This window comes from Sphaeramia orbicularis, chromosome 4 (genome assembly GCF_902148855.1).
Source record: "Sphaeramia orbicularis chromosome 4, fSphaOr1.1, whole genome shotgun sequence".
NCBI classification, from domain to species: Eukaryota; Metazoa; Chordata; class Actinopteri; order Kurtiformes; family Apogonidae; genus Sphaeramia; species Sphaeramia orbicularis.
The window spans coordinates 19385690-19401468 of NC_043960.1; the positions used below are offsets into that span (position 1 = coordinate 19385690).

General features: G+C 37.5%; 1 protein-coding gene across 1 annotated transcript in view; it reads right to left on the reverse strand.

The window, feature by feature from the left end:
• The window catches only part of phactr1 (phosphatase and actin regulator 1), a 60788-nt gene extending 45253 nt beyond the window's left edge, over window positions 1-15535 (reverse strand). Inside the window, exon 1 of the mRNA XM_030132502.1 lies at window positions 15325-15535. Within this exon, the coding sequence (XP_029988362.1) occupies window positions 15325-15436 (112 nt within the window). The 5' untranslated portion in view covers window positions 15437-15535. The remainder of the gene's footprint in view (window positions 1-15324) is intronic.
• Between the last annotated feature and the right edge of the window lie 244 nt (window positions 15536-15779).

Below are 15779 nucleotides of genomic sequence, written 5' to 3' on the forward strand. Positions count from 1 at the left end.
GGTTTTGCCTTGACTCAATTCGAGCACATTCCTCAAAGAGTAAGCGATTGTACTATACTTTTACGAGTATTTATTCAAAGGATTATTTCAATTTCTGCAATGTAATGATCTCAAACTGAAACACAGAACACTAAAAAAATAACATGGCAATAACATAGGAATATCCTTAATTTTTCATATTACTCACCATCATTTCAGTTATTAAGAATCAGCAGTCTCATCCATTACATAATGGACCATACTTAATGGATTCTGAGAGTAAATTCAAGTTCAAATGGTTATTGATCCCGGTGCACAGGTCATGTGTCAGGGTCTCAGTCACTAAACGCTAAATGAAACTGCTGTGATCGATAGTGGCACTTTTTAGGCCGACTGCAGCTCAATGCTCACGGGTCAGACTTGTTTTTAAATCATGCCTTTCAGCTAAATGTTCCAACGATGTGATGTAGCTCATTCACAAAAGGACTCAATCAGTGGATCAATCTCTCACACAGTCACACAGTTTACAGCGAACATGATGCAAACTTAGCTGGTTTTGTTTTTATGATAAGTATTAAGTATAAGTACGACATATTAAAATGTTTTTTGTACATTATGACAGGATAGAAAAGGAAAATGCAAACATTGGCATGATTTTAGCATCAAAAATGGAACACTAGATCCAATTATTATAATGTAATTTTGAATCCTACATGTCATTTCAAAATATATCGCTATATTCCTTAGAAAGTCCATATAAATATAAAGTCCACAACCCTAACAGGAAGCTGCTCTAAACTAGTTTTAACCCATCAAGACCAAAAACTATTTGCGTAGTGACTTTCAAATGTACTTTTCTCTACCCTTAACCTTTATGTGATCCATCGCATTTTTAAATAATATTGTCCACTACATTTTGCATTTTTGTATGAAAATCAGGTATTTTCTACTCTTTAATTTACTGACCATACAGATGTTCATAAACCCACAGAGTAAATTAAGGTTTTTACATCAAAACAGAGAAAACGGAAGGAAAATAAATCTTTAACTGAGCATAAAAACATCTGTCTGCTAGGATTTTATTGTTGAATCAATGTTGCAAATAATTAGACTTTGCCTTGTTCAAGATAGAGCATCTGAACATCCAATTAAGATACATCTGATGCCAGTGAAAAGCTGAGATGCTGTATTTTACCTGAATTATTTAAGTGTATTGATAGGATTAGTGGTTGAAAAGTTATTTTAACATTTTAGATCAGTGGATGTGTATGGATGCCAGTGGGTGTTTAGGTCTTTGAGGGTTTAAATAACTCAGTACAGTTGTAAGATTACTTTCCTGTATAAATAAAATTAAATGAAACACTGCAACTGACAACTCCTCATCCTGCTTTGAAGGGCTTTAATGTGTTTTTGGTGTGGGAGGGGCGAGCTGAGCCTTTGATGGAGATTTGCTCACTCATTACTGTCTGTATGATTTACTTCCTACTTGACAACCACAGACCCCCTTCCTCTTCTCCACTCGACCCTTTTGTCTATTTCTGATCTTACCCCACATATCACTTCTTATCCCGTCTGGGCTCCTGTCTCCATCAGGCAAAAAATATTCATCATCCTTCGGCCTTTGATGGTGCTGCTGCTGCTAATTTAGGCCCTGAGCAGGGACTGCGATCCTGACAGAGATTTAGTATGCAAAATTAATGCGCCGTTCTGCCGTTGAAACAGATAGTTGGAGACCTGCAGTTTGGAGGCTAAAACTGACTCCTTCTGCCATTTAATCTCTGTTGCTCTACACCTTCAACCTCCACAGTCACATAGCTGTGGGTGAACTGAGGTTATTGTGTTTTTATTTGGGATCATCCTGAGTCGTGTGGATGGAGGCTGAGCCGGCAGAGCTTTGTAGATAATTAGCTCCACAGCAGGAGCGCTGCCCAGTTCACTAGTCCCTAAATTTATAACGTCTCTTTTTATTAGACAGCCACTATGTGACAAACCACACAGAAAGTAGAAAAAGTGAAATTATGAGGTGATGAGGACAGATGAGGTGCTGACACATACTGTTGACTTGGGTAACTGTAAATTTTTTATATACATTTAGATTTATATATATTTTTATTTGATTTTAATGTTTTTATTAATTTTTATTGTGCTTTTAGTCTTCTGTACAGCACTTTGCTCCACTGTGGTTGTTTTAAAGTGCTTTATAAATAAAGTTGGACTGGACTGGATATATACTTTTTTTTTTTTTTTGCTTGGGTGGTATATGTCTTTTTTTTCTGTTTTACTATTAGCTGTGGGTACAAAACACAGCTCATTACTCACTTTTTATTAGAGGTGGATCCAAAGGAGAATCTATGACCCAATGTGGAGCGTGAACCCACAACTCTGAGATTAAAAGAACCATGCTCTAATGAGGGTGTTTCAGAGGACAAAAATGAACTGCAATTTTCAGCTCGAAAAAATATTTTTGTCCTCACTTACCACTTTGAATATCTACCAATGCAACTCAAGAAGCTTTTCCCCGTATTTAGAAAAAGACCAGAAACTTTAAATATTTTGGAAAAATTTTGCTTCTGCCTCATGAGCAAACCCACCCTTGAAGAAGAAATGCTGTGATTTCACAAACTCTGTTCTTTTCATTTAGAGCTGTGTACAGTGGTGAAAACAACAGTGCTTCTACCTTTTATCACTTTGTCACTTTCTTTGACTCTAAAAGTTGTTTCTTAGTGGTTCTCATTCCATCTCACAATGATAATTTTTGGTCTTTTTTTTTTTAGCACACACATATAGCGCCTTTAAAGAACTGTTTTCAATAAAACATCACATTAGGACTAGTAATGAAATAAAAACTTAGAATAATTCTGATTTTACACAGTGTGATGTCTGCAGGTGATTGTAAATACGCCTGACAAATATGACATTGTGACAGAAAATACATCCATTGTTCTGTTTATTTTGTGCCATAAATCACACTCTTTATGCCATTTTATTGTCATTTGTCTGCTTTGTATTGTTACATGTAGCTTTGATGTAGGCAGGAAATTTGCATTTAGATAACACAAACAAACATGAATGAGAGTAAATGGACTCATTCTGAACAGCAAATGTTTGTATGAATGTTCCAAAGAGAAACAGAAAAACAAAATAATCAAATGTGATGTTTGAGGTGAATTACAGGATGGTTATATATAGTGACAAACTGTATATAATCGAGTAAATCATGGTTTAATACAACGGCAGCATCCAGGAAAGGCCTACGACTCAAAATGAGAGAGAAAATCATTGAAAGAATTTAAAACAAGTGAATAGTTCCTTGTTTCCTTCTTTCCTTCCTTCCTGTTTGTAAAACAATACTTTCTTCCTTTCTTTCAAACATTCTCTCCTGTCTTCTTTCGACAGTTTCCTTCCTTCCTATTTTAAAAGCATTTCCTCTGTTCTTCCTTTTTGTCTTCCTTCCTGTCTTTGAAGAGCTCCTCAAAAGAGGATTAGAAAGAAGTTGTATATTATTCCTTTTCCTTTAGCAGCACTTTTTTGGTGATTAAGTCACACTGTAGACAATATGAAGATTTGACTCTATGATTGGTTATCAATGAAAGTGCAGATTGCTGATTAGTTTGAATTAAAACTCAAATATACAAACTTTAAATAGTATTATAAAAATAGAAAAACTTCAGAACAGTAAAGCAGAGTGTGACTATCATTTTTATCTGCTTTACACAACACCTCTCTGTGGTCAGTGTCACTAATTGGTGCTCGAAACACATGGGACCTGTAAATTGTAGCCTTTTGCTTTTATCTAATTGCACAGGCTGATATTACAATTGTAATCTAAATAATTGCACAGCTCTTTCCTCTACTGTTCAGAAAAGAATTAAAATACAAAATCTGGAGAGATTGCTGTGTGTAAAGATGTCTAATCACTCAGACCAGGTCTCCTTCAAAAAAGAGATTTTAATATCAAGGGATTCACTGGCTAAATAATGGTTAAATAAAAAAATAAACAAGTAAAATAAAAATAAAAGACATTACTACATCCACAACCATCATTTACCTCTAACTGATAGAACAGCATTACAGATCTACTAATATGTTCCGTTTCACGGTCACTCACAAATACTTAGAACCAATGAACATTTTGAGTGAAACTAAACTGTGAAAAACGTGAATATCTGATCTGATGGTCCTCTGGATTATTAATGCAACATAGGTCTGTCACAATTATTACATAATCATCATATTGCAGTTGTTTGAAATAATTGTATTTCTTTTATACTTCACATGATAATATATTTTACATAATCATACAAAATCAGTTGTTGATAATAGAATAGATATAGCATCTTTATCTCCACATTGTTTACCACCCTTTAAGTCATGCTACATTAATAACACCTTCTCATCTAATCACATCTTAGTCTTTTTCTGGAGCAAGTTCAACAAGAAATTAGCATTGCATTTTCTTTGATTTTATACCTTGGCTGAATATGTCATTAATGGACTTTTAGTCGTGTCATATCTGCCAGGTTCAACTTTTTTTTTTTTTAACAGAAATATAATTCATTTTGTATGTTTCAAAACAATAAATGTCTCTTCTTCATAAGGTGTATAGGTGCATGATAAATCAGTTATTAGACTTATAGAACAGCAGTGGTATGACGTTAGGAAACTAGGCAATAATACTGTCAGTGATTATATGCAGAACAATTAATCATCAAATCAAATTTCAATATTATGACAGACATATTACATGCTGCCACATATGCCAGTGTGTCTATAACATGAGGTTTCCTTTTTGCACAGTAAAGCTTTAACAGACAACTACAAATTGTTGTATTTGACAAAGGTTTTCCAAACTAATCCTGAGTCCATGTGGTTACACACAATCTACTGTATCTGCTGTGGTCCCTGGTGGTATCTTGTTTTTTCTCCATCTGTCTAGAAATGTGTTGTTGGTATCAACAAACACCAAAACACTATAAGTGTGACATGATGAAGAAGGACAAAGAGAGTGTATGAGTTCAAAGGCAGCACAAAGTTCAATGTGTCTGTTGTTCCTTCAGTGTCTTCATCTCCTCCTCTTATGCTGCCATTCAGAGCTCAGACAACCGCCCTCCTCCCTCCTGACTGGACCCACGATGTGCAGCATTAATTCAAAGTGACAGAACAGCAGAGCCTCTAGGAGCTTGTGTGTGTGTGTGTGTGTGTGTGTATACACATCCCTGTAAATGTGTGAATGTGAGACTTGGCATATCACAGGGATATGAGTCACCACTCTGCCTCCTGTATGCAGCTCATCTGTTTTGATAGGTAGCCTTCACTGGTGCAGACAAATCCACCCAGAAACAGTAAAACAGCAGTAAAACAACAGCTTTTGCAAGTGTGGTTCCATTTCTACATGCATTTTGAGGTTGGTGTGTGTATTCTTCTAAAGAAGCCATCCCCCACAGCTGAACCACAAGAGGGCACACTCAAAATAACCATGGGGGGGCAAATATCAAAGAGATGCTCACAGACAGGCTGCCATACAAGGAGCAATGCAAAACAGCAGGGAACCGAAGAGTGATTAGAGCCAGAAATGACACTAATAAATGCATGACACACCTGCACAAATAACAATTATATTAAACCAAAACTGCTTTCATGAAGCCATAATTACCATATTTAAGCAATAAGATAAACAAATCTGGTCTTTTGGGTTGTGGAAACATTACAAAACACAACATGTTCAGGCAGGAAAGCAAAAAAACCCAAAAGATTATACGATAGAGGAGTAGTTAACTACATGTAGTTAATTCATCATTTTCTGGCACTTTGCTTCACTGATATTTGCATAGTGAGTCATGCAGTGACTGTTTTTATTTCAATAACTGCATGTTAATGACTGACACTACAGAGTTCAGTCATAAAAGTAAAGATATGATTTTATTCTGTTAGTGCTATGATCTAATGTCATTAAAATTCAGCTGAACATAACTGACACAAAATAAGAAAACACAAATAAGAGTCACAATATGAACTGCAAAATGCAATATCTACAAATTATTCAGTTTATGTCATATAGGTCATGTTTGCTGAATTATATGATAAGTTTTAAATGGTGTTCAAATTCTGAGAAATCTGTATATGTTTCAAAAGTTCAGAAACTTCCATGTTACGGAGTTGGCAAAGCTTTGCATTCAAAGGAGTTTCCCTAATACAATAGTTTCACAGAGTAAGTGGTGGAACACTTAGCACAAGCACTGTAAGAACAAACATGTGCTTGTATTTACATTTTATACCACTTTGCAGTTCTACTCCACCACACAAATATTATCCTTTCCTCTACTGCATTTATTTGATTAGATTATTTTTGTCTCAGGTTCTCAGATTGAGTTATTATTACAATGCACACAAAAATGCATAGTCATAATCCAGTTACAGATTTATTCTGCTGCTCTGAACCTGTATCTATACTTAGAGGGGTCATATTTTGCTAAACCCACTTTTATTAGTGTTTGGTTCATTTATTTGTGTATTTGGACCCTAATAGTTCAAAAAGTTTGAATTTGAACCCGCCAGGTGCTGCAAAGCTATATTTTTATATTCATTCCAGCAAAAATCCACTGGATTTCTACAACCCATTTCAATTCCTGCTTAATTTGTTATTCGTTTCTATAACTAGTTACATCACAACATTTGCACATATCAGGTCAAGACTTCTGACCAATATTTCTCAGAGTGTGACATAATTGTTTGTCAGCAGCAGCGGTTGTAGTCCATACTGAAAATATGTCCAAAATTCGAGCTGATTACCTAAAATGTTCAGTTGTTTTTTGTATTAATGAACACAAGTGGCTGAATGGGACAGAAAGCATGGTCAACAACCTGGTGGGGGTGGGGTGTGAAGTGGCTCATGTGCATTTAAAGGGCCAGCGTTCAAAACCGCCTATCTAGTGTCATTACTCAAAAGTAGAGTTGAAGATGGACCTATGGAGTTGAATGAATGAAGAATTCAGACCCAAGCATAGCATTTACAGTTTATGTAGACCACAGGGAAATGATTTAAAGTGCATAATTCCATTTAAAAAAGCAAAATATCACTCCTTTAAGGGGACTACCCTCCTCCACTACTGAACAGAAAGACAACATTTGTTGTATGTTTTTCTTTGCGCCACAATACTACATTCTCCTCTGTCTTCTCACTGTCTTGTCTGTGGTGTGAGAGTAAATCAGGTTTTCTCTGTCAGTACAATGCCCGGCCTGTCTGAGCTGAATGGACTGACCCACGTGCCAGAGGAGGAAAGGAAGAGTGAGGGGTTTTGTGTGTTGGGGGGAGGCAGTGGAAGTATACTCCTCTGCATTTAAAGCTTTTGCACCTCCTCCTTGTGCTTTTGTATTCTGTCTGTGTAATTCTGGCACTCTGCTCAAGGCCTGGATAATGTATGCAGATAGCAGGTCTGATGTACTGTACATGCATGAGAGAGAGACTGTGAGTAAATGTGAGAGACAAAGAGTATTACTCATCCAGAGGGAGGTGGTTTTAAGGTGGACTATAGTCTATGGATAACTGCCAACTATTTCTTTCTCACTGTGCCAGTCTTTATGTAGTTACGATTTAAAAGCCTCCATCCTGCCGTCCTCCTCCGACTCTTCCTGCTCCTCCACCTCCTCTCATTTAGGCCCTCTGTGTGTTGGCCTTTCATTCAGGTCTGTATTAGTCCTCTCTGTGTTTGAGAGACAGCGTGGTAATGCCTACGTCTTGGTCTTTGTAAGACAGGCTAAGCTCCAGTCGAGCTGACCTGGATTTACATCACTGGAGCTGGAGCTGTGGACTGGTTCAACACAATGGAGCAGAAGAAACTCTAAACCACAGACTTTAAAAAAGACTAAATGAATCTGATCTGTCTAATGAATGTGTGTAAAACAGAAATAAATGAATTTGAGTAGGTTTGTCAGTAGTTGTGTTTACATAGATCCTAATATTTTGCCAATGTTTGTAATAATAGCCCGATCAGAATAAAAAACCTCAGGGACAGAAACATAGCAACACAAAAACAAAAATATCAAACATGCCAAAAAACAAAAAGGGCTGTTTTTAGTCTCAGAGAACTTGCAAGATTTAAGGATTCTTGAAAAGCCTGATGATCAAATGAAAAGAAGACTGAGACTGAAATCTATCAAACCAAATTAAAAATTGTCAGAAGGGTTTAAAGTCAAAATGGTTGCATTTCCACAAGACTAGTCACTTCACAGCTGCTGAACCACTTTGTGTATATCAAATATGCTGTAGTGTGATTAAATGTGTGTGGGTTTATTTATTTTTCACATAAACACTGGAATCTCTAAATAGAATATTTGACATATTGAAGAAACGTCCATGTAATCACAGCTACTATGTTTACTTGATTAGCTAGTGAAGTTTCAAACCCAAATAATCTTACTTAAAAACACATTATTTTTAAAGGGGTCATATTTTGCTAAACCCACTTTTATTAGTCTTTGGTACATTTATTTGTGTATTTGGACCCTAATACTTCATAAAGTTTGAATTTGAACCCTCCAGGTGCTGCAAAGCTATCTTTATCCTCCTAAGACCCAGCTATGGGTTTTCTGTCCACATTTGTGGACAAGAGTTTCACAACTTTATACAAAAAAAAAAAAAAAAAAAAGAAAAGAAAACTCTCCACCACAAAGGACGTTCCATAAAAATTTTAAAAACTGCATCTGAAAAAACTGTTGCATCGTGATGTTTCCACTATAGGCACTTATTTAATAAACAAAAAAGCTTGTACTTTGCTGACATTTCCTGGGTCTTAGGAGGTTATATTCATTCTGGCAAAAATTGAGTGGATTTCTACAACCTGTTTTAATTCCTGCTTAAGTTGTTACGTTTTAAAACTAGTTAAGTCATGACATTTGCACATATAAGGTTAAGACTTCCGACGAACCTTTCTCCAAGTACACCATAACTGTTTATCAGTAGCAGTGGTTGTAATCCTGACTGAAAATATGTCCAAACTTCGAGCCGATTACCTAAAATGTTCAGTTGTTGGTTGAACGAAACAGAGCAGCACGGACAACAACCTGAAGGGGGTGGGGCATGAAGTGGCTCATTTGCATATAAAGAGCCAGCACTCAAAACGACCTTTCTGGTGTCATTACTCAGAAATAGGGTTGAAGATGGACCTGGGGAGGTGAATTAATGAAGAATTCAGACCCAAGCATAGCATTTACAGTTTATGTAGACCACAGGGAAATGTTTTAATATTCATGATTCAATTAAAAAAAAAAAAAAATCCCTCCTTTAACATGGACTGTATTTTTGTGGGTGAACAAGCGTGATGCTGAATTCATGAGGAGTTATCAATAAACTCTTTGCAGCTCTCTTCTAACAGTTAAAGGCCGGAATACTGTTCTGAGGAATTAATGAAGATCAATCCAAAGCTTAAAGGAGAAAGAGACATCACCACTGATAGTTTTGTTTCATTTATGCTTCATGTCGTATTTTGCTAATTTCGACCACTGAAATTACTCCACCTTCATTCTTGACACATTTAGGCAGTTAGCTGTCAACAATGAGAGAACTATTAGAGTAAATTAACATTACTCTTTATTATAAGAAATAATAAGTAGACAAAATTACAAAACAAAACTATTAAATCTGTTGCCACAGTTAGACTATAATAGACCAAACAATGCTTTCCTTCTAGGGCTGTCAAAATTAACGCATTAACACAGATTAATCCATCATCCTGATTATTCATTCATTCATTCATTTTCTGAACCCGCTTTATCCTCACTAGGGTCACGGGGGTCGCTTGGAGCCTATCCCAGTTACTTACGGGTGAACGCAGGGTACACCCTGGACATTTCGCCAGTTCATCACAGGGCTGATATATAGAGACAAACAATCACTCTCACATTCACACCTATGGGCTATTTAGATTAACCAGTTAACCTATCAGTGCATGTCTTTGGACGGTGGGAGGAAGCCGGAGTACCCGGAGAGAACCCACGCAGACATGGGGAGAACATACAAACTCATCATGATTAATCTGATTAAAAATTTTAACGTAATTAACCCATCTGCAGCGTAGAATGACTCTGAATGTCTCTGGCAATGCATTTGGGGCAGTTTGTCCAAGTAGAGTTACCATCACGCATGCGCAAATGGGCAGTTGATCCGGTAGTGACAGACAACAGACCCGACCTATAATGATGGAAGACACTCAACAGCACATTGGCGCTCTGGATAGAAATATGAAACATGAACATGAAAAACCAAGATAGAACAGTTGTTTCAAGTTGATTTGTTGAAACTGTTGAAGGTGTTTAATAAACACGTTAAGTGCATTTATAGTCCCTTCTTTCTTGAGTCTGTTTGCTCATGCAAAATGAAATGCAATTAATATACAGGGTGTCCCATAAGTCTCCATACATAGGAGACATAATACATTCAATACATATATGGTTCTAACATGTATTTCTTTATATATCTTCTTTATAGTTCTTCAGCAGTGGAGGACACGCATTGAAATGTGTTCCCGACAAAATGGCAGTCATATAAAGCATATTATATAAATAAAAATGGTTTATGTCAAGTAACGTTTATTTTTCCTATGTATGGAGACTTATGGGACACCCTGTAGATTTAAAATGAATGATTTTTAATTGTGATTAATCAATATTAATCCACAGCAACCCTGTGATTAATCTGATTAAAAATTACAGCAGCAGTTCCTTCATATTCACACGTTGCTAAAGTAAACTCCTGCTTGCAGCCAAACATGGTGGAGTCACTCCCTCTGTAGATAAAAACAACCACAGACAGATACAGCTATTTTTATTTTCAGGTGCTTATTCAGTAACTAAAAACAAAACTCTGAAACCTCCCCAAATCTTACCCACTGGACCTTTAACTAAGAGTTTTCCCCAAATAACCCCCTAATTTCTGCTTATTTGATTTAAGTAAGAAAGTCATTGTGCATGAATAAGAATCTTACGTGAATGTAGAGCAAATATGCTATGTATGCTGAGATGATACAAATGTTGATCTGAAGATAAAGCGTTACCTAATATTCAGGTTTAATTAGTCAAAAAGAGTAATCCATTAAATGTTTATAATCCTTCTGTGATCTATATATTTCAGAACTGGGAGGAAAGATTGCAGTTCATTTTTCATATGATCTTATGGTCTGATTGCCACCCCTAGGACAACACCATCTGACAAAAGCAAAGGTGACAAACTCTTGTTTACTAATCCCATGTACACACACACCCACGCAAACATACACCAGGCCAACATGCCAGCAAAACATTGAAGATGGCATGAGTATTTGTGACATATGAGCTGTGACACACATCAAAGAAAAGAGTGGGCTGTGTTTATGCAGCAGCTAAACACACAATCATACAGTAAATGGGAATCAAGAGAGTGGGTGGGCATATGGTGACACAAAAAATGAGATTAGACCACAGCAGTTTGGTGGTGGTGGTGGTGGGGGGGTGCAGGGAGGAAAAGAAAACAGGAATGCATCGTAGTTGGAGGGATATGTAGCTGGCAGTGTTTTCTCAGTGATGCCATGCCAGCTGCCCGCTCTGTTTCCAGCTAATAGCCAAAAGGAGCAGCACTGTTAGCAGCAGCAGCAGCAGCCGACCCCCTCCTTCACATTCATACCGTGCCTGATGGAAAAGGCTGACACAAAGCTCCAACAGAGAACAGTGTTACTCATAGTGGGAGCCACTGCTAATCTATCTGAGAGGAGGGCACTGCCGCGTTTAATAGAAAACAAAATGGAGAGGAAGATTGTTTGGGGCCAGAGAAAGGGCAGCTGAGAGAGATTATGAGTAGGTGGGTCTGAATGAGTCATAAAGGTCTAAGCAGGCTGAGAGGAGAGGCATATTACAGAGCAAGCATGTGAGTAATTCCTGATCTCATTAAGATTTACGTAAAGCTGGTTTTTCACATCTATTCTTCACCTCTGCTTGGGTCAGAGCAGTGAGATTGTAAATAAAGAACAATAGCCTTAAAACAAATCTGTTCAGCTCTGCCGTCAGTGATCAGGATGCATATATGCCAACATTCACATTATGTCTTCTGGACTGCACTGTGAACTGAACTATCAGCCAACAAGGCTTGTCAATACAAAATGCAAAATCACTAATTGCTTCTCCATTGATCCTCAAATTATGGGAGTATAACTTGTGCATAAAAACTTGCCTGATGGAAAATTTCGCCAAAACTCATTTTTCGCTGAAAAGTTTTCAAGCTGGTAAGAGGTGGTTTTTCAGGCATAGCACAATTGGAATATCATGCAAACTGCAATGGAAAGACCTTTTTCTGCAACTAGAGTCATGTGAATTAAAAAAAAAACAAAAACAAACAGATGTTGATGGGTGTTACATCAAGTAAAGAAGAGGAGTTTAAAGGAAACATAGCGAGGTATATGTGGACACACCAGGAAACCGAATCATTTTTTAATTTAGTACGGAATAGAGGGGTAATATATAATAATAATAATGAATATATCTGTAAATCAACACCATATTTACACTCATCACTGTGTTTATGGAATGACTTCTCATGTCATCTCGCGATAATAAATAAACAAATCATCGCATTTGTGATTTAAGGAAAAAACCGACATTACGCACTTCTGTTTTTTCGACATTTAGTAAATATCTGTAAAGTTTTGCACATGTGTCCAATGGAAAAGCCACTACTGTTGCACACACAGCCCTATTTTATGCTTTAACTGTCATTGTTTGATATTTATATTGTGTACATGTCTGTCTAATGCATCATTTATTATCTTACTCTTACTATTATCTTTTCTTTATTTTAATTTTATATATAGACTAGTCCTCTTTTTGCTTAACTGACCTGTTTTTCTCATCTAACAAATGTTATTGCACCATTATCAGAATCACTTATATAAAATGGCCTAAACTGAAGCAGTTTTATTCATTTTGCACCTGACACATCATCTGGAAAAAAAACCCCAAAACTTTAGATTTCTTCATTTTATCTTCAAGGACAATTTGAGTTTTTAATTTTACCATACTTTACTTCTAGATGTTCTCATTTTTGCCAATATCCTTGCCTTTTATCAATTTTTTTTTGCTATATTTAATGTTTTTTTTTATGTTTTGATGTATTTCCTCCCACTGTTTTTTCTATGTCTGCATCATAATTCATTCAGTTCGGCCACAGGTTCACATTTACTGGATTACCTTTTATTTTATTGCATCACCACTGCTTCTTCTTTCACCTCACCTCCTATAAATGTAATATACATGACATAAATTGCCCGGTATGAGTGATGTTGCTATATATGCTACCTATAAGGTGATATATTAATCATCGCATATATACATTTTGTAGATATGGTATATGTAGAAATAAGTTCATTACTGGGCTGTGTACCAAACTGTGATGCTTTTACTGGTAGTGACCAAATTATTTACATGCAGCTGAGTGTTGAAAAGTGTCTTATCATTTGATCCCAAATCTCCTCAACATCAGTGCATACACCATGCACATACCACTTTTTAACATGTTTATTTATGATATTTTAACAGAATTCAGGTTGTTGTAAACAAAAAAGTAAAACTAAACTACTAAAACAGGTTAAACTACATTGAAAAAAAAAAAAAAGATTCTTTGAGTTTACTTGATTTTATTGTGGACATCAGTCCCACATGATAAGAATGAGCAGATCTGACGTATTTTTTCACTTTGTTTCTATGAACTAGTGCATGTAAAGTCAATGCCTTTAACTCAAATCAGAATGCTTGAAAGAATAATTTTAATGCAACACATAATTCCCCAGTTACGCTCATATAAATGTATTGCATAGTGTGATAGTATTTAAATCATGTCTAGGATATTGTGGTAAAAACTTGTATGGTAGCATTCAAGAGCTGGAATCGAAGACAATATATCAGTATTACTACCAGCAATTTTTGATGATACCCACCTTTATTTATGACATACACAAAATTCAAATAGTGAAATTTGTTGATTTGTAGAAAATATTGAAGTCCATATAGCAAATATATCCAGTTTGTAATAGACTTCATGTTTAGTTTGTAGATTTTCACTCCATATGTTCAGTAATATATATGGATATTCAACATTTATTACATTTGCATATGGGCTGTGATGTAAATGAGACCTCAATTAAATTTCTTCAGAGAAAGAAACCAGGTTGAATGAATGACTGAACGAACGAACGAATGAATGAAAATGTTTTGCAGTGACTATGTTAAGCTTTCAAATTGCTGACTAATGCATTGCATGATACTTGCTTAACAGAGCAGAGAAAAAAGCAGAAGAACTGGCTGGCAGGGGAATTTTCTAGAGTTGGCATGTGGCCGAAATGGAAAATATAGGCTTGAGTCTCGCCTAGACTACCAGGCTATACACACCATGTGACTGGGATTTGTCACAACGGGCAATTCAGGGGGAGGGTCGACCTCAAGCTATTCAGATGTAGGAGCTCATTGTAAAAAGAAAAAAAAAAAAACAAAAAACCCCTATTAGCCTGCCGTGGATCATCAGTGGAGAAACACCGATACCGTGTGAATCCTTCGGGCTGTGTTCTCCTTCTCCTGCTCGGTGGCATTTTCAGCACCACGGGGCAGTGGACAGCTCCGCACTGATGCGATATTAGACCACCAGCCTCCCACGAGGATGAGTGGGGATGAAAGTAGTCATTTTCACATAACAATCCCACAAAAATGACACATCCTGCTGAAAAACCCATACCTAAAGGCGTGTAATCCAGCTTTCTTGCCAGTGTACCGTCGTGACCATGGCAACAAAGGAAACAATAACTTGACAAACCGGGTTTAAGCATCACCATCATAGGAAGGTTTCACATGCCGGAGCATCCATCCATCCACCCATCCACCCATCCATCCATCCATCCACTCCCTCTCCTAATGCAAAAAAAAAAAAAAAAAAAAAAAAAAAAATCACCTATTTTTACATGAGCAGCCTCAGGAAGTTCACACGTTTCACTGCAACCGACAGTAAAGGCGGAGTCTGGTGAAAGCAATCAATCGTCCTGTGGTGATAATTAGGTTTTCCACACCGCATACCACTAGAATAGTCGGATTACAAAGCAGCCTGTGTGCCTGAATCATCACCCAGTGCATGAGTCACTGTGTGGTTACCATCCACTGAGGTGCAGTGGAGCACCGTGGGTACCACCGGAGCACACAATAAAAGCCCAAAGTCATGCTGATGTATGTAACTAAACGATTAAGCAATTTCCCCTCGCAGCCAGAAGGCGTTTTACTCCTCTCTCTCCCCCTGTGGAGGCTGCTAATGCACCCAGACATGGAGCACCGGCGGATGCCTACCTGTCTCCAGGTGCAGAGAGATCCTCGCCTCGTTGATGTAAGGCGTGTCACTCTTGGACCGGACCCTCCGGATCGGTCTGCGGTCTACCTCCTCCTCCGGGGCCGCCGCCATGTTTCGGCCAGCAGCAGCCGGGGCACCGTGCACTGGGCGACCGGCGGGGACTGCGAGAGATTCGGCGCCGCAGCAGCAGCCAGTCGTGCACCCGCCCGGGCAGACGGTGTGGGAGGGAGGCGGGCTATTGTGATGGAGATGGAGGGGAAGGAGGGGAGAGGAGGAGAAGGGATGATACTGGTCCTCTGTAGTGCTGCTAAGACCACCTTCTCCACATCCAAACACATGCAATGACAAATTCTGCACTACAGCCACTAGACCAGGGGTGTCAAACTCATTTTAGATCAGGGGGGCCACATATGATCTCAAGTGGGCCAGTAAAATACTATCATATTAAGCTATA